General features: G+C 39.8%; 1 protein-coding gene across 12 annotated transcripts in view; it reads right to left on the bottom strand.

The window, feature by feature from the left end:
- ptprub (protein tyrosine phosphatase receptor type Ub) overlaps positions 1-26,533 on the bottom strand; it is a 252,566-nt gene that overhangs the window by 160,000 nt on the left and 66,033 nt on the right. For 9 of the 12 annotated variants that reach the window (XM_037537140.1, XM_037537133.1, XM_037537137.1 and 6 more), the window contains exon 2: positions 25,087-25,218. In XM_037537140.1, the coding sequence (XP_037393037.1) occupies positions 25,087-25,218 (132 nt within the window). The remainder of the gene's footprint in view (positions 1-25,086; positions 25,219-26,533) is intronic. The other 3 variants (XM_037537134.1, XM_037537138.1, XM_037537143.1) reach the window with 1 other exon arrangement.

Raw genomic sequence — 26,533 nt, 5'->3', positions numbered from 1 at the left:
CTAAAAATTGATAATATTAATAATATTAACCCAGTTGTCACCTGTGAAATGTGGAATATGAATGTCAGTTCTCAGCTCTGAGAACTTTTTCAGAACTTTTTGTCAGCTTTGAATTACCTAATCTTAAATAAGCAGCAGAAACCTACAGCTTTATATAATTATTGTAGCACCAGGACTTTCTGAACTCTTTTGCGTAGCTTTTTTTTCCTCTAGATTTTTCTCTAGTTCTCTCTAAATAATGGTTACAATATAAACCTTCTTATTAATACTGGTGCTTTATTAACTCATTTTTTTCAGATTCCAATATATTTCTGGAATTTCAACATCAGAATTTCAACATTGTTCAGGTCCTACCACCTACATCTAAACCTATGTTTTAAATGTTCAAAAATGATTAGAAAGTACCCTTCCTATGAATCTATATCCATTTATATTGATGTCCGCAAAAGGCAAGGCACATTTTAGAAAGGAATAACATTTTTTCTGCCACAAAAATAACTTATTACACATGTGTCACGATTGGCCCCTCCCAGTCCTGTCCATGTGTTCGTGTTGTTTTGGTTTAGCCCATGTGTGTTTGTTTTGGTCCAGCGTCCCTTGTTTTGTGACTCCACCCCTGATAGTTTCCACCTGTCCCTCATCAGCCCTGTTGTATTTAAGCCCTGTGTTTGCTGGTCTGTTTGAACTGTTGGATGTATTGGTCTTTGTACTGCTCTGCTTGTTTAATTCTGGTTTGTCATGTCTGTCCCACGATCAATCCGTGTTGGCTACATAAACCTAGCCCGTTTAGACGATGACCCTGGATTTGCCTATAAAACACGCCGCTTATCTCCACATATGCGTCCGCCTCCTCACTCCCAACCATGACAACATGCACTAATGAACTAATGACTAATGAACATGCTAATTTTTTTAACGAATGCAGTCTAATGGATTACTAAGTTATACACCATATCATGAACAACTGCACAATTTTTAGAGCACTTATATAAGGATACTAATGGAAACTCATTTCAGAGAAATTTCAATACCAGCAAACACACATTTTCACACACCCTTCTCTCTCACACACTTTTCCACAGCATTTTTTTTCTCTCTTGGTAAAAATGTGTTCTCCATCTCCTGGATGATGAGGCACAGCAGGAGCATCAATCATAGCAGTGCGTCTGCGTAAACGGACCCATCTTTGATATTACCCAAAGAGACAGAGAATTTGCTCGTGTTTCACTCCATATTAGAGTCAGCCACCAAGCATGATCAGAACAGAGTTGAAAACCTGTGAGGATGTGGCTCTGCTGCTGGCACCATTTTAGTCTACAGTGATTAGTGAGGACACACAGATATTTATGTACTGCTGTGACTATACAGCGCGCACACACACACACTTTCTAAGCCACTTCTCCCTCAGGGTCGCAGGGGATGCGAGCCTATCCCAACGGTCGTTGGGCGGAAGGCAGGATATACCCTGGACAGGTCGCCAGTCCATCGCAGGGCAGACAGATATACACATTTCACATACAGACACATTCACACCTAGACACAATTCAGCATGTCAAATTGGCCTGACTGCATGTCTTTGGACTGTGGGAGGAAACCCACGCAGACACGGGGAGGACCCTTGCTGTGAGGCTGTCATGAACTGCTTGAAATGAAATGAACCTTTATTTTCATTACACATTGTACTTGTACATTTGCGCAACGAAATTGGTTTACAGCCCCCCCTCCCCTCTTGGTGCAGGAATGCAAGTTTAATTCCTGATGGAAGGTAGGTAATAACAAGCAGAGGGTCAGAAATCCAAAAAAGCAGGCCACAGAAAGCAGACAAATCCAAAAGAGGGCAAATCCAAAAGAGTAGTCAAAAACAAACCAAGAGGCAAGGTCAAAACACCAGAAAACCAAATAAACATAAACGCTCAGAATTGTGGAAACACCAAACAAGACTTCACAATGAGCACCTGCAAACACAGGGTATATATACACAAGATGGCAGAATAAAGAGGTCAAAGGATCAAGAGATGCTGAGTATTCGGGAGATAGTGACCTCCTGTGGTGGGGAGGAGGCAGGTGGTAGATGTGACAGAGGCACACACTCACATATTTATGGTGCATCCATGGGCTTAAGAGAGCTCCCACTCACCATCCCTTTAAACAAACAAAACACATTACACACTCCTCACACTCCTCCCAAACATTTTATTCCTCATTTCTGAGGAATAAAATTATTCCTCTTTGTAAGTGAATAAGAAGTTATGTGTCAAAGTTCATTTGTTTAAACTAGTGTTGCATTGATACTGACACCATATCAATATCAACACCAATACTGACACCTAAATACAGTATTGGTGTCGGCAATAGAGAACATCGACCCCAATGTCTGATATGTTACTTGAGTGATGCATACATGTGCGCCAGTAAAGCAAAATGTAGGCAGTCTTGGTTAGTTCACGTCTGAGATAAGCAATAGCAAATAAATTACTCATTGTAAAATCTGCAATGCCTGTATTTTTGAGGAGAGGTGATAGTAGTGGCTGATACACCAACTTAAATTCTTTCTAAGGTACTAGCCATAAGTCCAATAGCACAACGTACAGACAAAATGGTAGCCCTTTACTTGAGTGGCAGAGCCAGCCAGATAATGTTGCTATGACTCTGTGACTGTACCTCTCTCATTCAAATACAGCTTTTAAATGGGAAGCTCCACAGATGACTCTCCTGATAAAAGTTATTTTCAGCTAGTGCCATGCCATGAGTTAGTTTATCCCTGAAGAATGTCAAGTCTTATTTTTTTTTTAGTTTTATTCACATGCAACACATGTGATTACACACATGTTCAAGTTCAAAGTGAATTATTGAAGGCAATGAATATGTTCTGATGAAACTCATAGCTTTAACAATATGCACAGCTTTTTAAATGGGAACGAAAAATTAGCCTGTATTTTTTTAGGTTCAAATTACAGCAAGTGAGACAAATGTGATCAATCCCATTTAATTACATAAACAAATGTGGTTAATCACATTTTAATTGTTTGACAGCTCTAGCAATCACATTTGAATAATAAAATGTTAATTTCCCAAGACTAAGATGCCACTGACTTACATTGTATTTACATTTAGCTAGTTATGTGTAAATGTATTAATTTCTTCAAGCCTCATGCATAATCTTTGCTCTCCACAAATGTAACTACACTTCAATTAAAAAAATAAAATAAAGAAGTGAAAAAAAATTCTCCCTCCTTCAGTTTTTATAAAATGTATAACTGCATAGAACAGTTTCTAAAATTTTCTGGCTCGGCATCTCAAAAGATTCTAGAAGATAATTTCTCATTATCTTGGAAGACAGTTTCTTAATTATACTGCATGGATTTGCATGTAATATTGCAATAGCAATATTATATGCCTGATTTTTATCTAACAGAGATGCATTTACATGGTCAGGTGAAAATAAAATCCTCCAAATCTTATAATCTTATAAACTCAAATCTCCAAATCTTATCTGGACATGTCTAGGCAGGCACATGAAATGACCAGAATAAGTAGGCTCTTAGAATGACCACATAAAATCAGAGGCTGCACTGAAGCACTCGTTTACTTGCCTGGTTTCAGACTATAGTGTGTAGAGTGGAAGTGTTTGTGCTCCATGGAGAGCGAAGAGTGCAAAACAGTGTGAGGGGAGCAATAGCCGTCCTGCTGAGGATGACGCACAAGCAACTCAGCCACAACCAAATGTCACTGGAACCTTTCACATAAAGCCCAGCTCACCTCTGTCAGATGCCACTGACAACTATGTCAACTGTAAGGAGACAGAAACCCAAATATCTACCAATTAATTCAAATGGACACCTTGTGCTCTTTTGGATCTTCATCTTATTTGTTTTGATCTTTTATATATTACTCTTTCTCATGTGCACCATAAATAATATGCTGTGCAATATGATTTGATGATGCAGCTGATTAGGCTTTCACTGCGCTAACTGATGCTAGGATGAGTCCCTAACCACCTTCTAAGGTGGTTTTAGTGATCAGATCACAGTGCATCTCTGAGACTCACTGAACCCCGTTCACACTTACAGTGATGTCCACAAATGATCGGATGCTTTCCTTTTCCCTGTGGTGGACATTTCTTTCAAGCAAACAGAGTAAAGTTGTACTAGTCACACATTTGACTTGCACAACTTTCTGAGCACTGAAATGCAGCATTAAAGTTTGAATATACATTTATACATATATTTATCAATACGGCTCATTTCTGGCTTTAAAAAAATCCTCTGTAATAGCAATAGTGTGGCAAAAATTATAATAACTTATATTAAAATCACAGTATAATTAAGATTACTGACTGTATCAGTATATATAATGGTAAAGTGTGTTTATGCATATTTTTTTCAAAACCATTTTGGATGCTTTGGTAATCCTTTTTTTGTAGATTAAAATTGGAATATTATTCTGGATGTCCGTTTACTTTTAATACCATTTTTAACAACTGAAGTAAAATAGTAAAATAGTAAAAACAGAAAATAATATACAGACTGATGTCAATATTGCTTTCTAACCATAACAACATAAAGGCGAGTGTATGTAAAACCCACAGTGCTGAATATTTTGCTGAATGTTATTTTACGTTTGAAAGTTCCCTTCCACTCTCTAAGCCCCCTTAATCATTAACTCATCACAACCTGATGTAGATTAATTGACAATAAACTGGACTAATTTACACCAGGCTGCAACTCATTATACAAGAGATTTGGGAATCAGCATCAGTTTGGGAATAAGTTTTGCACTGTTTGTATGTTACATTATCTGCATAATGTCAAAACTAATACCTTATAAAGAATATCACTGGTATACCGAATGAACTGAATGATCACCCACTACGACTCTCTATGGCTGTCTTAAATTCTCACAATAATTCAACCCAAAGTGAGCATAAATATAAACACAAAGTGGTGAAAAGCACCAAAGTCAGTTTTAACAACTTGGAGCTTTGCTGACAATCTCTGAAGCTTAATATCTCTTCCTGTATGCTCAGTTAAAAGCTTACAAATTGCCAAGAATGTTTAGCTTAGCAAAGACTGTAGAGGGTATGAGTCTCATATTTCTGACATGTTTTCAAAATAAATTTTGCAGCTTATCAGGATTTGCATCTTGCTAAGACAGGAAGCCTCTAAGGAGGAGTGTTTCAGGAGAGTACAGATGTGATTTAAGGAGAGGAGGGGAAGGTGAAATCTTCAGTGCTGCTCTGCTGCGTTTGAACACAGCCCTCTCCACAGTCAGTTCACTCCAGATAGCAGTGCATTTCTGACATGGATGTAATAATCAAAAAATGAAATAAAATTATATGGCATATCTTGAGTACTTCTGTTCTAAACAAAGCTGAGACCAAGCGCTGTTCAGAGTAGCGATGGACTTTTTAGGGTGATTATGATTATGGGTGATGATTATGGGTGATTAGGGGTGTATATATAGTACTGTGCAAAAGTCAGAGACCATATTTCTGTAAAGATTAGACATACGATAATCCACCTGTATAAGGAAGGAAAAGTCAAAGGAAAATGAATCAAATAAAACAGGATTCTTGAAAACTGGACTTAAGAGCTTAAAGTTTTCGTCTTTGAGAGAGAGGAGAAAGTCCAGCTTCACTCATTTCAGAATGTTTAGAATTTAAATACGTTTTGGATTATTTAGATTTTGAGAAGCAGAAAATGCAATAAATGTCTAAGACTGAACTTGAGAAGTGTGAAAAAATATCCCTACAGTTTGACTTTAAAAAAATGGCCAAAAATGAAAAAAAAAATCCTTTCCAAAAAGAATGGAAGCGATAATAAAAAACATAGTATGAACACATGAAGTATTAAAAAATGATATTATATTTAGTTGTTAGGCTTCTGTGTAATTTTCTCTTAAATTTTTGTTTCCTGCTTCTTTTCTTGATGCTGTAAATTAATAATCTATTTAATGCTTAATCGCTGTTTTGTAAACGCTGGCAATTAAATAAATGAAGGGTGGAAAGAGACTTTGCTCAGTACTGTGTGCATGTGTGTGTGTGTTTATGTTTGAGAGAGAGAGAGAGAGAGAGAGGTATATGCAGGCAGCAGCAACATTAAAGGAAAAGCCTTTGAACTGGTGAGCCAGTTAAGCCTTCTGCCTCAGACACAGACAAGCCACTCTCACAGCTGCATCCCACAACTGCAAACAAGCCTGTGTGTGAGTGAGTGTACGTATGCATGTATGTATGAATCCATATCAAGGTTTCCTTTATTCTTCTACTTCACATTCACAAAGCTCCCACAAAAATTCTCCATAATATGTGGGAGTATTTTTAAGCCCCCTTCAGTTCACTTTGAAGTGTCTTCACGCTTGCAGGGCGGTGTAGTGTTTGGAGGGGATGGGGTGGTAGACCCGATTTAATCCTGTGGAAACAGGATGTAGAGCGCTTGCTTTTAATTAATTGTCTGGTATGTTTGGCCAATAAATCCTGGTTATCTTCCTCTCTAATCATGGTAGAAGATAGCAGAGCGGCTCGGACCCTTCAGAATGTAAAACAGGGCTGGGCGTTTGGTAATGAAAGTGGAGAAAAGTGGCCCTATTTCTGTCTTTTGCTGCTCCTCAACTAATTCAATTAAAGCTCAGAGACTAGCATGTTTCATTAGAACAGTATGGTGATGGGAAGTTGAAGCTTAATTGGTCTTCTGTGGCCCCTCTAAGAGACAATGCAGTGTGTAGCCCCCAGTGCATGGTGTCCCTGGAGAACGGTAGAGAAGACTGGTGTGTGACGGTTTGGAGTTGGTTCTCTGGCCTCTCTGCAGGCTGTTTGGAGAGCAGGCTGTGGCGGTGACAGGCAGCAGCCACACAGAGGCCGTGGGAGCAGTTCTAATGAGGGTTTGGGCTGGCTGGGGATGGTGGGTGATGACCCCTGAGCAGGGCAGGGGGGTGCAGAGAGCCTGGGGAGGTGCACTGGGAAGGTCCACACTCAGCTGGGCTGAGCAAAGATCAACAAAGGGAGAATGTCCCGGAGCTCTGATTAGCAAAGCGGAGGACTTTAATGACCCGAAACAGAGCAACAGGAGACAATGCCATATCAAGTCAACATCTACCTAGAGAAATGGACAGAAACAGAGAGCAGTGTCTCCACTGTAGAAGGTCCAGAGGGATGGAGACAAAGTACAATGTACTAACTGGCCTCTTGTTATAGGACTGAAGCTGTATGTGCAAATGCCACAGCTCTTGGCAACAGCACTTATTCCTCAACACTTCTGTGAATAGGAATACAAAATGCTCCCACTTCTCACAGAGCAATACAAGAGACAAAAGTAGGCAATACAAGAGACAAAACAGAAACTAATGATGGGCTTTTCCAGTAATTTTGTGGTCAAGTGCTCTAACATAAAAAAGAAAAAAAAAACAATTGCTCAATCACTCGAAAATGAAAAATGAACAGTCTGATGCAATCATGAAATTTATATTGTGCTTCATTCACAGTGCCAATTTATTAACAGAAGCACAGCTAGGCTAAGTTGTAAATGAACTTTGTTGACGATGCTCGCCAGCAACACTCTCTTCATTTTCACTGAGAGTAAACTATCGCCACATTTGGCTTAGTCCAGAATTACACACAGCCATTCTGTAGCCTAACAAATCTCTCATGTTCAACAGCAATGGTAAGTTGCAAAACTGCTATGCCATAGATTCAACTGACTTATCCATGCTCCGCCCACAAACGTTTTTCCCCCAAAATACCTACATTTAGAGAGTGTTATTAATTACAAATAGTATTCATTTAGTATGCATGTGAAAGATCATACTCTTAGGGTACAGTGGGTGTGGTTAGGTCGAATGGGTTTTTCTTTCATTCTGCTCTAGCTGGACATCCTTTGCAACAGTTAAAAGAACATTTATGGGAAAAGCATCTCAAGAACTCTGTTGGAGCTGCAACAAATATTTATTAATAATTAATAAATCTTGAATAACATATACATTTATCAACCCAAACACTTCCGTAGTGTAACGGGGTGTGAGGGGGCGGACGCATCTGCTGAGATAAGCGAGATTTATTAAGCGCAAATCCATAATCAAGGTTGAGACAGTCCAGGGTCATACAGCCAACACGGATAAATCAGGGGGCAGACATGACATAAACCAGAATACAGACCGAACAGGCCGAACAGGCCATCCAACACAGCATATAACAAAGACCAGCAAACACAAGGGGCAAACACAGGGCTTAAATACACAGGGAAAACGATATTTGTAGCACTAGATTCCAGTGAGTTATGTATTGAGATTTTCTTTTCATGATTGATCTCAGGCAAAGTAGATCTAATCTGCACATTTTGAACAGTCTAACAGGTGATGGACAGCTTATGCTCATCCTTAACAGAGACTCTTGGTTCTATCAGGACACTTTTATGTCATTCCAAAGCCATCATCATCTTTTTTCCCAAGGGAGGGATGTGAGTGCAGTCTCCCAGAGCAGTGCACAAACACAAAGTCTAACTTACAGCTTGCCTTTGCATTAGCAGTGCCAGTACATCTCTTTCTGGGCTTCAGCTCCCAGTAAGCTGATGAGGAAGCAACTTTCCCCTCTGCACTTCTGCTTTAACTTCACAATAGAAGCTTTATCAGTGCTAGGCATAAGGACTGTCATAAAATTGATGGCATTTCCATGACAGCCACTGAATGACATTGCTCAGAGACATCAGAAAGTATGGCTCAAGTGTATGTGTGAGTGTAAGTGTACGTCTGAGTGGGTGCCTGTACAGCATGTGTTAAATTGTGTTTGACTATGCACACTGCAAAAACTATGCTGCCTAGTGACACTCAATAATATGCAAAATAATTGGGCAATTTCTGTATGTATATGTTTTTGATTATTTTGAAAACCTTAATATATGAAATGCTGACCTCACAGGCAGTTGATTTTGCATCTTTCAAGCATTTACTCCTAACATATCAATCCTCCTCTTCCATTTTTTGAGGCTTTTGTTGTTGTTGTTTTTTTTTTTTCTTTTCATTGCAATTATGTTTTCAGCTATGCAACTCATTAGGCTTGGTGTGAGCTCTCCTTGCTGCTAGTTTGCCAGTTGCGTTCATGCCATTATTTCAAATCCACACTCCAGTTAACATCCCCTTGTATTAGCAGCACTTCTGCCTGAGTAGATGGCTTCAGACAGATCCTGCTAGAGAATCCCCAGCAGTCATTTGGAGTAGCAGTCTGGGGGTGTTTTAGTTAGCCTCCTCCGAGAGGCCTGCTCTTCAGCTCTGCCTCAAACAGCATGCATGGACCAGGCGAAAGCTCACTGCTGGCATCACACACGATTGCTGTGGTTTGAGGCCAGTTTAAAGCTGTGGGCAACAAAACTTTTCTGAAGAGTTGTTTTTTTTTTTTTTTTCCCTTTTTTCCATTACAAGCCTTGGAGAGATTTCAGATGGGGCCAGGCTATTTACTGCAGAGCTCTATCAGATCCACAAACAAATCTCAAAAGACGAGCCATACTTTCTTTGTGGAAAAAAAAAGAAATAAGCTGGAACAAAGGCAACTTTGTCTACTGTGTCATCACACTCCAAGCATTTCACTGTCGTGTGACAATACATGAATGACATGCTGTAATCTCATTCCAAGTTTATCAATAAACCTCCATAATTAATGGTTTAAGCTTTTTAAGAGTTGTATGTGTGTTTTTTATCGTGTGCATAAAGTAATGCTTAAAATCAGAAGAGCAAAGGGTCATTTTGATTTTCTCCCATGTGTTTCACGCTCCATATGTCGCTTTCTACCCAGCAAAGTGTCGCCATCTTGTCCTTTTCAAAATACCTCCAACTCCTGCGCTTTGCTGAACAGAGCTGCCTCTCTCTGAACGTGAATGTGCGTTATCCCTCTCTTCATGGCTCCTTTGTCTTTTGGCACGCACCTATCTGCTTCTGTCCCTGTTCCACTTATTGTCTTCCTCCTACGAGTCTTCGCTCAAGCCTTATTATAATCCCCCCACCCCTCCTTCACCCGTCTCTCTCGTATCGCTCTCATTTACCCTCTCACTTTATCTCTTTTACTCTTTCTCTTCCTTAATCTTTGCATTCTTTCTATCTCTCTCTTCTCTCTCTGTCTCTCTCTCTCCATAGCTGAAAGGCTGTCGTGTGGCTCTCATACTTGTACAACGATGCTTTTACTTTGTTGTTTCAGCAGGATGAGTTGATGTGGAGGATGGACTGGGGGGAGGTGGTGAGGAGATGGTGTAAGGTGACTAGCAAGTGTTGGATTGTCAGAACATGGAGGCAAGGAGGCCAATTACAGGAGCCCCACTCGTGAGTGCTCTGAGGGTATTCCCACTCACTTCCCTTTCTCCTTCTTTCTCTTCCCAAATCCAGCTTTCTTGCTTCCATTAGCACCTGCAGGATAAGCTTCCTTTGTACTGTTAAAAGTCCACAGGGGAAGCATTGGAATATGTAACGATACAACAAAAGCAATTCACTATTTTTTAACCAGCTAAAGGATGTGTTTTATCATGCATACATACATTTTGAGAATCTTTTTAAAATGTTTTTATCATAAATTAATATTAAAATATTAAAATCCCCCCTCATGCCCAGCCACTTGCATGTTGCTAGGATTTAGTGAGTATAGCCCTCTTGTTCAAATTTTAGCTTTTAAATGGAAAGACATCCCATTGGTAGCTTTCTTGATAAAAACCGAAGTTACATCCAGCTATTGCAATGCCATTAATCTGTTTATCACTGAAGTACACTGAGTCTGAAGTATCACTTGCAAGCAAACCACAGGACTTTTGTTGGCAATTCCAGTATACTAGTACCAGGTAATGTTTAGCAAAATATGTTCAAGTGTTCACAGGATAAATGAAGAATTTATCGCAGATAAATTTAAATCGCAGAGGGGAGAATTGGGACATGCAGCCACTGATTTCCTCATGCATTCATGGGATTTTTATATTTAGGTTCACATTCTGCATTCATACGATGAAAATAATATTGCTGAAAGCAAAAATATATGAATGAACTTCATTTTGTTCACTCATTTAGCTAAAAGAAAATGTACTCGTTTTTAAATGCATCAAATTCAAGCACATAAGACAAATGTATGTCCCTCACTAGTTTTGACTGAGTCCTCTTTGAATACTTTTCAGTGTACTCACAAACATCAGATTCATCTGCTCAGGGAAAGAGTCCAAAGCACAACTGAAGTAACAAATGTTCTTTCACATCCTGCATGCAATTACACATTTCCACCAGAGAGGTCTCCAAATTCCAATATCGTACATGATGCAGTGCCAGTCATTATCACAATATTACCGGTTTTATGAATTTAACATATCTTCATTGATTGTTTGATGTGAGCTTTCTTATCAACTTGATTTGATGAATCAAGCCTTTAACGTGATCCAAAAAAGTGAAAATGTTGGTCAAAACAATGCAAGCTAACATTTAACAATGTCACATCACTTCATAGTGTATTCTTAATATATTGTAAGGTATATCACAAAAGGAAATTATGGTATTTTTGTCCATAATGTGTACCCTTAGGAAAGTGTCACAAAATATACCCAATGCATTAGCAAATAGCTGGCATTTGCAAGTATTTCTTTTTTTCTTTTCAAATTTCAAATGAAGCAGGTGTCCCCAAATTTCTGATGGTCAGAGTATATTTAGTAAGTCAGGTTGTCAAGCTCTTTTTTTTTCTTTACTTTCAGCCTCCCTCTGATCTATCGTTATTTTATCTATGCTGCTGTTCAGCTCCTCCGTATAAAGGTTCTGCCAGGTCTAGCAGGGTGTGTAGGTGTTTCAAATGCTACTCTGCGTCTCCCAAAATATCTGTGTGTGTCACGGTGCAAGTGGAGGTTACCTTACTGAAAAGCCTGAATGAAAACACAGCATAACTGACTTTGATGTGTTCTTCATTTGCTCTTTAACAGCTGAATGAAAGTTTTGTTTACACAGGTACACTCAATCATGCATGCTAAGTGAGCTGGAACAGTGTTAAACTGTGGTGGAGGAGTCGGGTTGTTGCTGCTTCAGTGACTTCAGAAAAGGCTGTGCACATAGTCACAGCACAGCTAATTAATGATGACATACTTTTAAGCACCTTAATTACCGCTAGAATGCAGCAGAAGCCTTTCTGAACATTCCAGGTTTTAAAATGAGTGCATCGTCTACATTTTTTCACACTGTTACCCTTCAGTAGTTGTGATATTAAATGGCATTTAGCATCAGCCACCTGTGTAAGAAGTAGAACAAACTGCAGGTGGCCATAAGCGCAAGAGACATGGCCCACTGAAAAGGGACCTCGAGAAAATGTGGCCAAACAAATTAAGAGCAAAAGGAAACTTGGGTAAACAGGGAGGGCAGTGTTTAATGCGCCCATGTGGCCTGTAAATCTCCCCAGGTGTGCTGAGCAGTGCAGTGGCTGGCAGATACGGAAGAGCACCCTCCCTAACAAATACAATGTACCGCTTATTATGATTCATTCAAATTCGTCTGCAGAGAGGCTTTCTGCTTTCATTAGGCCCACCACATTCATTATCATATCAGTTAACGCGATTATATGCAAATGACCCCACCCAGCAGCCATGTACACATATCAATTACGACGACAGCGAGTCGTGTGAGACATGAAATGTTATGGTAATTCATCTGCAAACAGATCACACCTGAGAAGAAGAGTGAGAGTGTGAGAGAAAGTGAGATAGAGGCCAAGAAAAGGAAAGACAACCAATGTGTCTCAAATCAGTTGTGCACTATAACTACGTATGCAGTGCACTGCTATAGTGCACAGATCAAGATCAATTAAAGAGAGCCCTCAAACAACAACCACTGCAAAGAAACTGTACACACTGCATTGTAACAAAGCAGCTAATAGGATGCAATTCCATTAAGGCATTATCTTATTTTTCTTCATTCATTTTCACTTGGTGATGTTTTTTCTTTTTTCTTCTTAAGAACATACTGTACATACTGAATGTTTAAAAATCTATGTATTTGTAGTTTTTTATAGCCTTTTTTTCACTGGTGTCACTGAGTTTCACTGGTGCGTTTTTGTCCATTCCAAATTGTTTAATGATTGTGATATGAGTAGTGAAATAAATATTATGTAATTAAATAAATAAATAAACAGTATCACTTTTGCCATATTGCCCACCCTTGATTACCACCATGAAAAATGAACTGTGGGACATCTGATGGTGCACAGTGTTCGCACCTAGAGGCTGATGCAGTTTGAGGTTGGATGTCTTTGTACAAAGTTGTTGCTATGGATTTATAAGTGGTAACTGTTTGTCTCATGTTAGCTTTAACTTGCTAATGTTAGCTAACTACTAACCTCATTGGCAACCTACACCAGTGATGTGAGGTACTGGATAATTTCCCTTTAGTGTGAAATGTTAATGTTTGATTTAATATGATAAAAAACTGAGACGCAATGAATGGCTCCAACCTCACTCTTTCTATAGGCGGAAAAACAAGTTTCATCACTCTGCTGATCCTGTACAGGCCCGTGTCAGTAAGATTTAACCTTTCTTTTTATCTCGATTTGGTCAAGAGGACAGAAAAAAGGATTAACTGCTCAGCACTTGAATGATTCCTTTTCAGTGATCCTCAGTGAATAGCACATGAGAGGAGCCTTCAAATGCTAAAGAATTGTAAGGCAGTGAATGCAAGTAAGGCTGATGGATGAGACTGGACTGTTGCGTTTGCTCTTACCTTCACGACTCATTATGGTGTGTGCACACTTCTTGTGCTGCATGCCTAAACACTTGGACCAAAGATTCAGAGATAATGAGGCAGTTTAATTACAAATCCCTCTGCAGAGAGTTTTGATTGTTGTTGTTATTGTTGTTTTTTTTTTTTTCAGTCTTAAGCAAAAACAAAACTGTTGAGATATTTGATTAAAAGCTGGAAAACTTGAGTGCAGCTTTAGTTTAGAGGACAAAATGGAGAAAAGTCAATAACACCATGCATAAACTGTGTAGAACATTTTGTGTGTTTGTTTCACACACGCAAGTGCTAGAGGCTGAGCGGCTCACCGCCTACAGACTGGATGTGGTATCTGAGGGCCCAGTATGGCTGAGTTGCGCAGTGAAGCAGGGCATTGAATCACAGCGCAGATGGCACAGGCTCTGAATAGATGGGGCTGCAGCCCCACAGTGAGCGGCTACAGCATCCCCCAGAGCAAGCAGCTCGACCTTTGATGAAAAACCCAGCCTCGGAGCTGTAAAGCAACATCATTTCTACTGCCTAAACGCAGCCCAGTCAGCAGCTTTAAGAACCAATGCCCTCGTTTCACCTGCAGCTAAAACAGAGCATTTACTAAAGTCCACCTCCCCTGCTTTGGAATCTTAATAAATCCAAACTGGTTTTAAAAGGTCCTGCTGGGATTCAAGTGCTTACGGGAAAATGCGTGCATGACTGCTGTCAGCCCCAGCCACTACCCATATGGTTCATGAAATGATGTGTAGTGGTTAGGGAAAAAAAGGGATTATAGTTATGGTAATAACAGCGGACGATGTTTCACTGTGTGAGACATGTCTCAAAGTTGATTACATTATATGCATGCGATTTCCTTTAAATATAGCATCCAGTGTCGTGTGTTTTACTTCATGTTGTTTCTGAGCGTTCCACATCACGAACATGCCCCAGAACACGTAGGCTAATCCGCACCGCACTGTTAGGTCCAGCTTTTGTCAGCCTGTGGGGTTGAAGGCTCAGCTTAACACAGCGCATAACTCTGTCTGCTTGTCTAATTTCACATCTGTGAGGGCTTTACGAGCTGTTCTGCATCAGTGTGAGTGGTCGAAAGTTAAGAAAGAGAGAGCGAGAGAAGGAGAAGAAAAAGGAAGAGAGAAAACACACTGGGGGGGTGTCCCACCAGAGTCCCCTGCCTCACGGAGCAGTTAAGCTAGCATGACAACACAAACACAGGCTGCAGCCATTTTGCCCACGGATAAAGCTCAGCACTGAAGCAGAGCCACAAACACACATTCCACTTATTTCACTTTCATCTTCTTCACCCCCTGCATCCTCCCTCCTCCGCTTTTTCCCATTAGATGGGCCATCAAAGATAAGCTGTCCGGCCATGTTGACTCGCTGCGGTCAAGGTGACCCAGTCTGTCTGTTGGAGGGCCAGTGCTGAGTGCGCCGCTTTGTCCGCAATTATCTTGTTAAACAGACAACCTCACTCATAAAGGTCCTTCCTGTTGCTGGCCCAAAAGGACGTTAATTACACGGAAACGGGTGCCAGAGGGGTTTGGCATTAACATAGCCCCTGCCTACCCCCCTTCCTGCCCGGCTTAATGTCACGTCCCTGGGTGTTTTTCTGTTTTAACTTCAAACAGTGGAAAAATAGAGGCAGGAGAAAAGCTCTGTGTCTTACTGTAAGATAAGCTAAGAGAAGTCAAGTGTAAGACATGCTAGCCATACGTTAACCAGTTATGACAGCATAGAGTTGCAAGTGAAAAGGTAATAAATTAAATGCTAAAAATCAGACTTAACTTTTATTTACAAACCTCAACTCTATCCTCTTCTAATGAACAGAGCATCTTAATAGCATTAAGAGAAATCAACTTTGATGCTGTATTAACTTTCTTTTCATAATCTAATCAAAAGACAGTATCAATTTGTTTATACTATGATTCATTTGTGCTAATTAGATTTTAATGAGAGGAAGATGTGAGGAAGACCAAACTCCTAAGAGAAAAAGTAAAAATCCACCGTGTCGCACTGTGACTGATCTACCAAAGCTTTGAAATAACACAACCTGTAACAAATTCTCAGTCTCACACCCCACCACCACACTCCACCACCACATACCATACAAATATATCTCGCATGAATGTGCTGACCTGTTTAGGAGGTTCCTCACTTGAAATATGCAGATTTCCTTTCCCCTTTACTCAAAGCAAATTGGATTTTCGGCTTCATAAGTGAATAAGCAAGTCAACTTTGTGCTTAAATGCTACACTTTATTACGACAGTTGTACAATTTTTAATATCAAGAAAGCTGCAGTTGTGCCGTCTCAGTACAGCCATCTTGGTGGATATGAATTGTTTTCAAAGAATCTCATTCCTCTCCCTCTTCATTGCCCCTCATTGCTTGCAAGCAGCTTAACAAAGTCACAATGTTTCACATGCTGAGAGCCATCAGTGTCCTAGTAATTCTGATAACACGGTTACAGGGGAAAAATATCTATTCAGTTATAATTATTTAAATTATTTGTATCTAAGCCACTAGAAAAAGAGGCATCTAATGGTTCATGACACTAGAATGAGTGCATAATCTGCCAATGCTGTTATGGTTCATGAGAACTTATTTACAGGGAATAAGGCACAAACTACATGTAGCACTATGTAATTATTTAAGAGCAGGTATGGCTATTGTCTTTACAAAAAATTAAAAATAAAATCACCAGGTTGTTGTTCTACTCCCAGAAGGAGCTTTATTGCTTTTCAGTAGTTGTGCACTCTTATATTATCTTGCTGCTTATTTATCTGAAGCACCAGCACTGCATTAATATGAACTCCTGCAATTGAGCCGTTGTCCAACCTTAGCCTGTTACTTTATGCTTGCTGCCTTCCATTAGATTTGGATCTGCTCTGGCTGGCTGGATTTACACGGCCATTTATTTCCTCATTTCACCCTGCATCCCCACGGCACCCCAAAAATTTACACACACATCAGTTTTTATCTCCCCAAGTCCCTCGCAGGACAAACAAGGCGGCTTTATATTACATTCCTTTGCAGGGAAAAACAATGTGTACCCTGCATGGCCAGGTAAATCTCCAACCTGCTGCCTGAGAACAGTGATCATCAAACTTTTCATCCATTGTTTACACTGTGCTCCAGGCAAGGTGGAGGACATGACTGAAATGAGGGCCCTCCTGTAGCATGTTTACTCCTGTGCTTTCTGGGTTTGCAGTACAAGATGTAACAGCTAAAGACAGCATCGATCAAATACCAAGCTTTGGTACACTGTTAGACATAAAGGTTCGGTGCAGGTACATTTTCTGTTCATCAAGGTACAAACAACATAAATGTAACCTCAAAGATACAACAGTGGTTTTAAGGTCCAACTGCATACCTTATATAATCTTTTCCCAGTGGAAAAGTACATATTTGCATCTTTTCATAGCATAATGTTTTACAATGGAACAATAAAACAAAAGCCTGGAGATGAGACGAGGTGCGTGAAGTCAAAACAATTTCGAAAATATAATTTCAAAGGATTACGGTGCAATTATGTTCCCTAACTAACTGTACTGAGATGTACCCTTGAGGTACCACCCCAGTGACAAGAGGGGTACGGCCCCAGTGACAGTTTTGTAGCTTTTTTCCTGAAAGTGTATCAGGCTGATATCAGCACAAAATATTGGACCGGATATTGGGTGGAACTGGGAAGAATTTGATACAGTCCTTTAACAAAATCTAGCACACACACAATAAATGATGCCAACTTATTAGGTGTGTATTTCTTCTTGTTGGATAGTAGAGTGTTTGAGTAGTTTCGGGATGATTGCCTATTTTTAGAAGCCCATCTCAACCCTCTAGACTACACAGCAGCCTCTGCCAGAAGCTGTGCATTTCACTGTGATGGTCACAGACTGTCCAAATTTAATGAGACCAATTCTGATAGAAAACACAATAATTATGAGGATATTCAACATTTAAATTGTTTAAATATAGTTTAAATATTCCAGTTTTTCAATTATAGCAAATAGTTTTACTCATTTATATACTATGCATGTCCCAACATGGCTGAGACATATAGCTTTCAAAGAGTGTTCAGTTGATGCTATTTTTCACACAAACAGAGGAGTCTGACAGGACTTTGACTGACCTATACAGCAGCGCTGATACTGAAGTGAGATCAAAATGTGATCATTTGTTTAGTGATGTGTTTTCATAGGTAATTTGGCTGGTTTATTGACAACTTAGCCAAGCTTGCCATGAGTGAACAGTAGCTTCACTGGGTGAACATAAACTGTGTTTGACATAAAGTGTGTTTGACACCAAATGTATTGATTTACATGAGCATTTCATGGCCTTGATTAGCTTGATTACCTAGACTGAGATCTCTGTATTGTCCACTAGTCTCAGTCCCTCAACCACGCTGACCAAACAAGTAAGTGAGGATGCCTTCAGCTTCCTCATACTGAGTATCATTCAGCAGACAAAACTGTGGCCTGAACATGAACATGTACTTTGCTATTTTCCTTTGTGTAAACATTGTTTATCTCCTAATATCCTTTGCTACATTCTTTCAAAGAAATGCAGAGGCTTGTGAAATCTGTGAAGCCTGTAGCCGGGGACAGTTAAAGTCTAAATGTGCAGATTTCAGCTTCTAGGAATCCACATGAGTGTTCTATTATGCTATTGAGGACTAAAAACTTAAAGCTTCGTCGTTTTTAAGAAAGAAATATCAGATCATTAATGGTATCCACCGATACTCAAGGTTTCAATACGAGTATCAGAAAAGAAAAGAGGTATTGAGCCGTCTTTAATATCAGCCAAGTCGGCCAAAAGAAGCCAGGATTGGATCTTCAGCTGGATACACACGTATTTGATTACAGATCTGGTCAGGAGGCTTTGATCTTTTACATGCTTTGATGAAGGAGTTCCATGCTCTGTAATCCAGATAATACAGTCTTAAGGGTTTTTGAGGCACCATTGTGAAGTGCAGATTCCATTATGAAGGAGAGATGTATAGTTTGAGACTTCAGGGACAGGGGCAGTGAAGACAAACCACATTTATCGCAGATCAGATGAACAGATCAAAGAGAAGAGAGAGCTCACTGTTTAATTCAATTTCTGTATGGCTGGATGTGAGAGGAGTGAGATTAATTAATTCTCAGAGTAAGTGCAGTGGAATGCCATAGCTATGACTTTCAATGAACAAATTTGGCTGAGCTAGTCTTGTTACTTGGGATATGGCAGTTTTGCAACTGAACATTGTTTGCAAGCCTGATACGCCAATGCAGAGGCATGTAACAATTTTCTTACATTGGTCTGAGGGAGTGACCTTTCACTGCAATGCTTGATATTTCTTTCTCTCAGTTACACTGGTACTTCATTCACCTGCTCCAAAAACCACATAAATCTGCACACTTCTTTCCACCAGAACTCTGTTTGAATCTCTGCACTCTGTATCGTGTGTTGAATATCAAATGATTTGCCGCTCTACCACACAAGAATATCTGCTTCCTTAAATTCATCACTAGAGGATTTTTCATTGTCTGAATGGGTTTATTCATTTCCCTGGATTGTCTTCCTTTCTGTGAGGCACAAATGAACAGGATGTGTAATTATGGAGCCTGTACAACAATCACTTCATATAATGAGGGCTTATCTGGCCAGGCCGCACCGGGGTTGTGTAGATCCATTTGTTACAGAATTATGGAGGTAAATCCTCTGACTGGTTAACAAAAACTGTCACATTTTCAGGCTATGACTCCCGACCTTGGCGCTATAGTGGCTGAACCAGAGCGGGTGTTAAATCTCTCTCTCTCTGTCTCTCTCTCTCTCTCTCTCTCTCTCTCTCTCTTTTTATCACAGTCTACGAATGCTGAACATAAGGGAAATGCCTGAAGTGATTCAAAATAATTGCACCAAACTGCCAATTGTATTACAAATGTGTAGAGTGACAGATCTTGAGGATTGTGGAGAGAACTAGAGATTGAGGAGGGCAGAAGAAGAAGCAGGCTGCAGGAGGACTTTATTGGATCATTCACAGAAGCTTGCCACGTCCGATAATGACCCTACAACTCCACCAGATGTGCCTTCCTGCAGTCTCCCCCTTGTCTAAGGCTCTTGGGCTCTCTCATGTTGGAGATGAATGAGGCTGGAGAATGAGTGGGCAGCTAATGTACAGCTGAGGCACAAAGCTGTTGTTTAGAGAGGGCCAGGTGATAAAGACCTGCTGATATCACACCAGCTCCTTGCCTCATCGCTCCTCTGACAGAGCACACCAGTAATAAGACAACGCACCCAGAGAACAGAATGGCTTCGGCACTAATAGCTGGGGGTATCTCCTTACGCATGAAAAGATTAGTGTAGTGATCAGGGTCTGACCTGGAGCCTTCTCCGAAAGAGCATATCCAATTAGGTCCAGCCTCTACTACTGTGGAGCCTGGTGTCTCTCTGCTTCAGAATGAAGTCCTCACATTTCTTGATTGCAGAATCGTTGCACGTACATGGTTCTCACTTCACGACAAACTGTTGCGCAATCACCTTGGACAAGCATATCAAATCGATTTGGTGTTACAACTGAGATTTGACAGTAGTAGACAAATAAACAAGGGTGCAAAATAAATTCCGCAGACAGCCCTTCGAGGTAGGTGCAGAATCCTACATTGCAACAGATACCTGACAGCCGTGGCTGCACATCTCCAGACCTTTGTTAACAGCTCTGCGAGTATTCAAAGACACGGACAGCGGAGCTTCTGGGCAACGATAAGAGCTGCATGCACATCTGATTTTCTCTGTCCAACCCCTTTGCCTCACATAGATTACTGAAACTGTCCCAGACATGCTGCAATGTACACTTGAGAGCAGCCTATGAGCTGCAGATCTGCACTCTGTACTGTGTTTACCATTTAGCCCCTGCTCTCATTTCTGCGCACCCTGGGAAGCACGCTCATTTCAGAGGGGAAATTGAAAAGACTGTAAACAGGGGGAGCCTAATGCTTGAGAATCCTATTAAACACTCCTCCTCTCCCGCTACCACTCTTGCTCCCCTCCCTCGCCTCAGATAGCAAATCTTAATTTCTCTCCAGGGACACAGATTCCAGCTACCACCTCAAAAGTTTGCCTGTCTTCACAGGGCACAGGCCAGGCAGTTAAAACATACCCAATTGTAAATAACCTTATCAGCTAAGCACAATTTATATCCACCATTGGCCACCGTTCTGCTGCTAGGATGATAGTGGAGCAACAAACTGTTACAGAGGCAATGCAGCATGAAAGAGCCAGAACACACAGCTCTTTACTACAGGGCTACAAAAAATGTTTGCTACAATCTATAATTGTGATAATAACTGTATTTAAAAAAAAAAAGGTAAAAAACACTGTAATACTCTTGAGCCAGCATCCTCATGTATGTAGGCTAACTAGAGTTATCAGACAGTTTAGCCAAAAGCAGAATAAAGTTTAAGGCAGATTTAGGGTTGGCCTACGAGAACCACATCTCATCAATTGCTAACTATTGTGCCTACAATGTTTTTGATGTTAGAGCTAACAAGCTATGATAATTATAATCAGGTTGTAAGATAGTTAGCAAGCAATCATTAGTTACAGTAATAATTTTTGGATAAACCGAATCAATACGTCTTCTCTTAAACTGTAATCATAAATGTGTCGAAACTGTGCTGTGTTGATTCACATTCACGTTTCCCTAAAGTCAGCAACTTTAATGAAAGCTACATTCTACCCAGAGTGCTGGAATAGGCTCCAGCACCCACCGCGACCCAGGGGTGTGTATGTGTGTAATGTGTTCAACATTTAAGTTCTGAGGCCCACTTTAAAAGCTTTTCAATTTGTTATTCTAAACTCTTTAGAGTTTTTAGTGTTTTTTTGTTTTTAGAGTTTTATAGTGTTTTTCTATATGATTTCTGATCATACTCTGAATATTACTACAGAATGACTTACTACTAGCAAGTAATAGCTGGATTTGAGCTGGATTATATACTAAAATGACCTGAAGAACATTTTATAATAACAGTGCATAATGTTATCTTGATTAACTAACACAACAACAAGATTTCAATAATCTGGCAAAATCCTCTCTCTGGAGTATACCTTCAAAGTAATATAAACACCTTAATTCTAACATCATCCATGTCTAAACATCATTTTTTGCAAAATATAATTTTCAATACAAAAAATATTTGAAAGAACATTCAGTTCAGTAACAAAGATTCATTGTGATGTCTATTGTTTGGAAATGATCATGTTGACCTGTAATGTCTCACCTTAACTGGACATTTGGTTGATGGTACAGAAAAAGGCTTAAATTTGTGAGCCTTTATTCTTCATAAGTCATTAAAGTTCCCACACTCTAAACCCTTCTATTTTATTTTACTGTATTCCACTTTTCCAGTCTCTCTTTATCCCTTAATACAAACAGGCTGTTTCTGTTACTGTACTGTTACTGTAATTATGTAATGATGTTACCTACAAAAACATGAGCATATACATGATTTGCATTCTACAGATATTTTTTAACCATTTTAAAATGAAATATTTGAGCAGTTATTGCATGCTAAATTTTTGAATATCCAATTCAATATTTGAAAGTGAAAATATTTGATGGTTGCAGCTCTGGTCAGCAGCCCTACACCCCTACTGCTCCTGCTCAGGCCTCTCCCACTGTGTTCTGTAGCAACAGGGCTGAAGACAATGAAAATAACAACAGGGGACTATTGTGTGCTACTGTAGTCCTTGCTATGACTGATGACAGGTACTGAAGGGGAGGAAGAGAGACGATGATCTAAACATCTAATTGCAGTTCCACAGTCCTCAATGTTCCCTGCAATCATATTCTGACCCTCATCTACCTGATAAACCATCTGTTTATATGGAGTCTGTTAATGCCCTCTGAACACAGCAAATGCAGTGGGCAGCCAGCTTTAATTAAACCCAAAGGGAAAGATATTAATTATTACACAGCTTCTATCAAAAATCTGCGTGAGCAGCATGCTCATCATGATTTGTGTGTGTGTGGGCGGGGGGGTGGTTGGGGGTGGGGGGTTGCCTGTATTCTGACAGTGGTATTTACATGTCTTCGTCCTTTATTTGTGGTGCTATTGTTATAGTTCAAAAGAAAAACGTGTGTAGGTGTGTTAGTGTGTGATTGTGCATGTGTGTGACAGTAACCAGTCTCAGATGTACCTAAATGCTGGGCTTTATTTAAACAGAGCTAGCCTTTAAGCCTTTCCGGTTACATCCTGCTATTCCCTTTAGTAGTAATTGACCTTTCGAATAATGTTGTTTTGATTCGCAGTTCCCCAGAGACATGCTTTTTCAGCGAGCCTCCATATCTCTCCAGACTAAAATCTTTTCACTGCTGAAAAGCTTACACACTTGCTTATTCATCTAATAATCTATCCCATGCTTGTCATAGTCTCATTAGCATCATATTCTAATCACTTCTATTCTTGTATTATTCTATCATTCTTCTCAACAACTTACAACTGCCTACTACATGATGCAATTTCTTACTCTCTAGTTTGTGTTGCTTTTGCTTTTCACATCCTTTCTTATTCACCATCACATCTTCAGGGAAAGATTCCTTCCAAAGCCAAACTCACTGATCAATAGATTGATTTGTCAAAGGAAAGGCCAGTTTACTAATCAGTGCTGTCCATGATGAGGATTAGTAGAATAATGGAGCTTTCCTAAAGAAAGTGTGTGAGCACTGTAAAAAAATACACTACCGTTCAAAAGTTTGGAACCATTTGTCATATTAATTGCTGTTATTTCATTCATAGTTTAGTAATAGCTTCTACAGTGAAGACTGAAATACTGTAAGCTAAACATTAAGGAAAATTAGAAGATGATTTTTGTGAACATCAAGAAGTTATCAAATGGATTTTAAATGGAAACTTTCATTACTATTTATATATTGGAAGATTCTGACTTATTACTAATTTATAGTAATGTCTTGCCAAGTTATCTGCCTCAAGATCACCACTTAAAATACGACACATTCTGGACGTCAAATTTATTGGTATTTCTTTCTCAATGTTATAATCTTTCTGGGTCATTACAGCTCCATTCATCATTCTGAATGCATCTAACATTTCTTCACTGTTTATAGCTTCCCACAAATGAGTTGGATTTGTGGAGTCGTAGCATCACAATTAAATAATGTTATATTTAAACCCAATTAAACTATAAACGGGTTGTATATTATTTAATATAGAAGTGTAATACTTTAATAAATGAAAGCACCTTGAATGCAGGTTATATACTTATACCTAAAGTTTGCTGTGATTATATTACTAGACTTTTTTTTTTTACAGATGCAGCCCTCCAACAGCACTAACGCCTGCTGCTCCAGCTCAGGCCTCTCCAGTGCTGAATGCTGATGTGGACTGAAGGCATTATCCAGTATTTTTCATGTACATATCTACCAATGCCGATACACAAACATTTATGAAATGTATAAACTTGGACTAGATCTACCTGGATTAGCATTCCAGAGAAATATAATACTTGTTTCTGTAGGGTTACAAATGCAACACAATGAATCACATTAAGGAATTTTAGCACAGGTGGCCAAATCTAACCATCTGCCTGATTCTGATGATTTTGACTTTTTTAAAGTGATTCTATGAAGTGAAATATAAATGATCACCGAAAGATCATTGTGCTTGTTTTGAAAAATGCTTGCTAGAAGCAAAACTACCTACCAATGCAGTGAGATAAATTCACTTGATAAGATCCCTTAAAACAAGAGACAATGTCTATAAATAGACTGAATAATATTGAAATATTCAAACAAGTCTAATAACCCCTTAATGAGAAATAGTATACATATACTTTCTTACTTTGCCAGCCTTACAGGCTCAGTGAACATATGCAGTAGCCCCAGAGTATGGAGACGTAAGCAGTAACTGAAGGATGACTGCTTGATTACGGCTGATGAATTATGCACAACTGGCATCTCAAGGTTGATTTGTGTGAAGCTGTATATGCCAGCAGAGTCTTGTTCAACAGCACACTCTCTGTACAGCCTTGAAAATCAACCACACGTTTCTACAATCTCCCACCTTGTAGAAAAACAAATACAAAAAATGCATGCCAACAAAAGACACTGACTGCAAATAAGGCTGTTGGAGTGACTTGCAATTTTAACCAACAGTAGCCACTAGTCATGATATTCTACAACCTATAAGCAGTCTGCAAACAGTGCAAAGCAAGTGCAGAGACAAGCTGGCTCCGACATCCGCTCCCAGCCCACTCTGACAGGGTGCCGGCCCCACATCGGCCGCCACTCAAAATGGAGGCACGCGGTGTGAAATAGTTTGCGAGCAGTGTGAAATAGGCTGGTGGAATGAGAATAGGCAGCCCAGATGAATGCTGGGTAGGCTTACCACGCAGGAGATCAGAGGTGGCATGAGGCGAGGCGTGGGCGCGGAACAGCTGCCAATCAAAATCATCCTCCTCTCCCTGGCTGAACTCACACAGGCTAGGGTCGGAGTCCTCATCAAACGTACAGCCTGCTGCTATAGGTGGGGAGAGAGACACAGTAAGAGAAAGAGCATTAGTCTCCATCCAAGTGGTCCCACAGTCTCATTAAAAAAGATCTTCAAAAAGGATAGAAACATTGGCTTATTATTGCGTTTTCTATCTAATGCCATCCCACTTTTTATTCATGAGACCAGCTCAAGACAAACTGCTCCAGGGCCAGAACAATTCATTTGGGGTTCATTTCACCTACAATTTGTTGTCCATAAAATGCACATTACAACATAAGGGAGTGTGCATAGGCCCTTTGGGGGATTTGTCTTACTGCAGGTGAAAGCAGCAGCAGGACCCCATGACAGCAGTCTAATTGAGCATCGATGTGTCTCATTTTGAGTTATATTTCATCATGCTATCCCCTCTGATCTCATTTCTGCCGCTGCAGTAGGAAAGGTGCCAGGCTGCACATCCGCATCCAGATCCCTCAACACTATTTCACCCAGACACCAATTAATCTCAGCTATTCACGACTCACACTGCCCTCTTCTCCAAACACACACTCATAAACTTCTTCAGGCAGGAAATATTGTCTCAGCACTGTCTGACATACCATCTATACTGGTACAGCATTATTGGAGGCAAACAATAGCACTGATGCTATTGTAAACAGAGGCTCCAGTAAGACTTTTGGGCCCACTGAAAATTTCATACATGGGCCCCTTGTCTCAGCCCATTTGCCTTACCAGAATCAGTCACAACATTAAAACGTGCCACAATTTTCATAACCCTACTCTTTTTTCAAAGGTCCATGATTCCAAATTTTACTTTCATCATGCCATTGTCTTTAGCATGCAGCAAGCTGTGAAGATAAATATAAGCAACCTGAATGCTATTTCTATAAACTGTATGCAAGTGTCTGTAATTGTAATATTTTTTGCTTCTCAAAGATGTTGGCTCTTGAAGCTAAACACAGTAAAGGAGAGAAGCTAACAAGTAAAGGAAAGATACACTGTACAAAGCCCACTAAAATCTCCACAAATAAACTTATTTATGCAGCTATAAATCCTAAAATTCAATCAGGGAATAGTGGATATTTTCTGGATTTTATTCATACTTTACCCAAGTCAAAAAACAGACAGAAGGAAAGGCTAGAGAGTGTTCTTAGCACACAGAGCGCACTACTTTGTAGTAAGGCTTCACTATCAAGTTAAACTTTTATACTTTAGTGGTCGAGAGCACATGACATCTCAATAAAAAAGCAGGGTGTGTTTTGCACTACTGATTTATGAAGTAAAAGCTTGAAAAGGCTAAAGATTTGCAGCAGGACAAGGTGTTTTGTTTCCACAGCTCTGTCAC

This window comes from Pygocentrus nattereri, chromosome 3 (genome assembly GCF_015220715.1).
Source record: "Pygocentrus nattereri isolate fPygNat1 chromosome 3, fPygNat1.pri, whole genome shotgun sequence".
Classification (NCBI taxonomy): Eukaryota; Metazoa; Chordata; class Actinopteri; order Characiformes; family Serrasalmidae; genus Pygocentrus; species Pygocentrus nattereri.
Note: the sequence above shows the minus strand (reverse complement) of the source record. Positions and strands in the feature narration are given on the sequence as shown.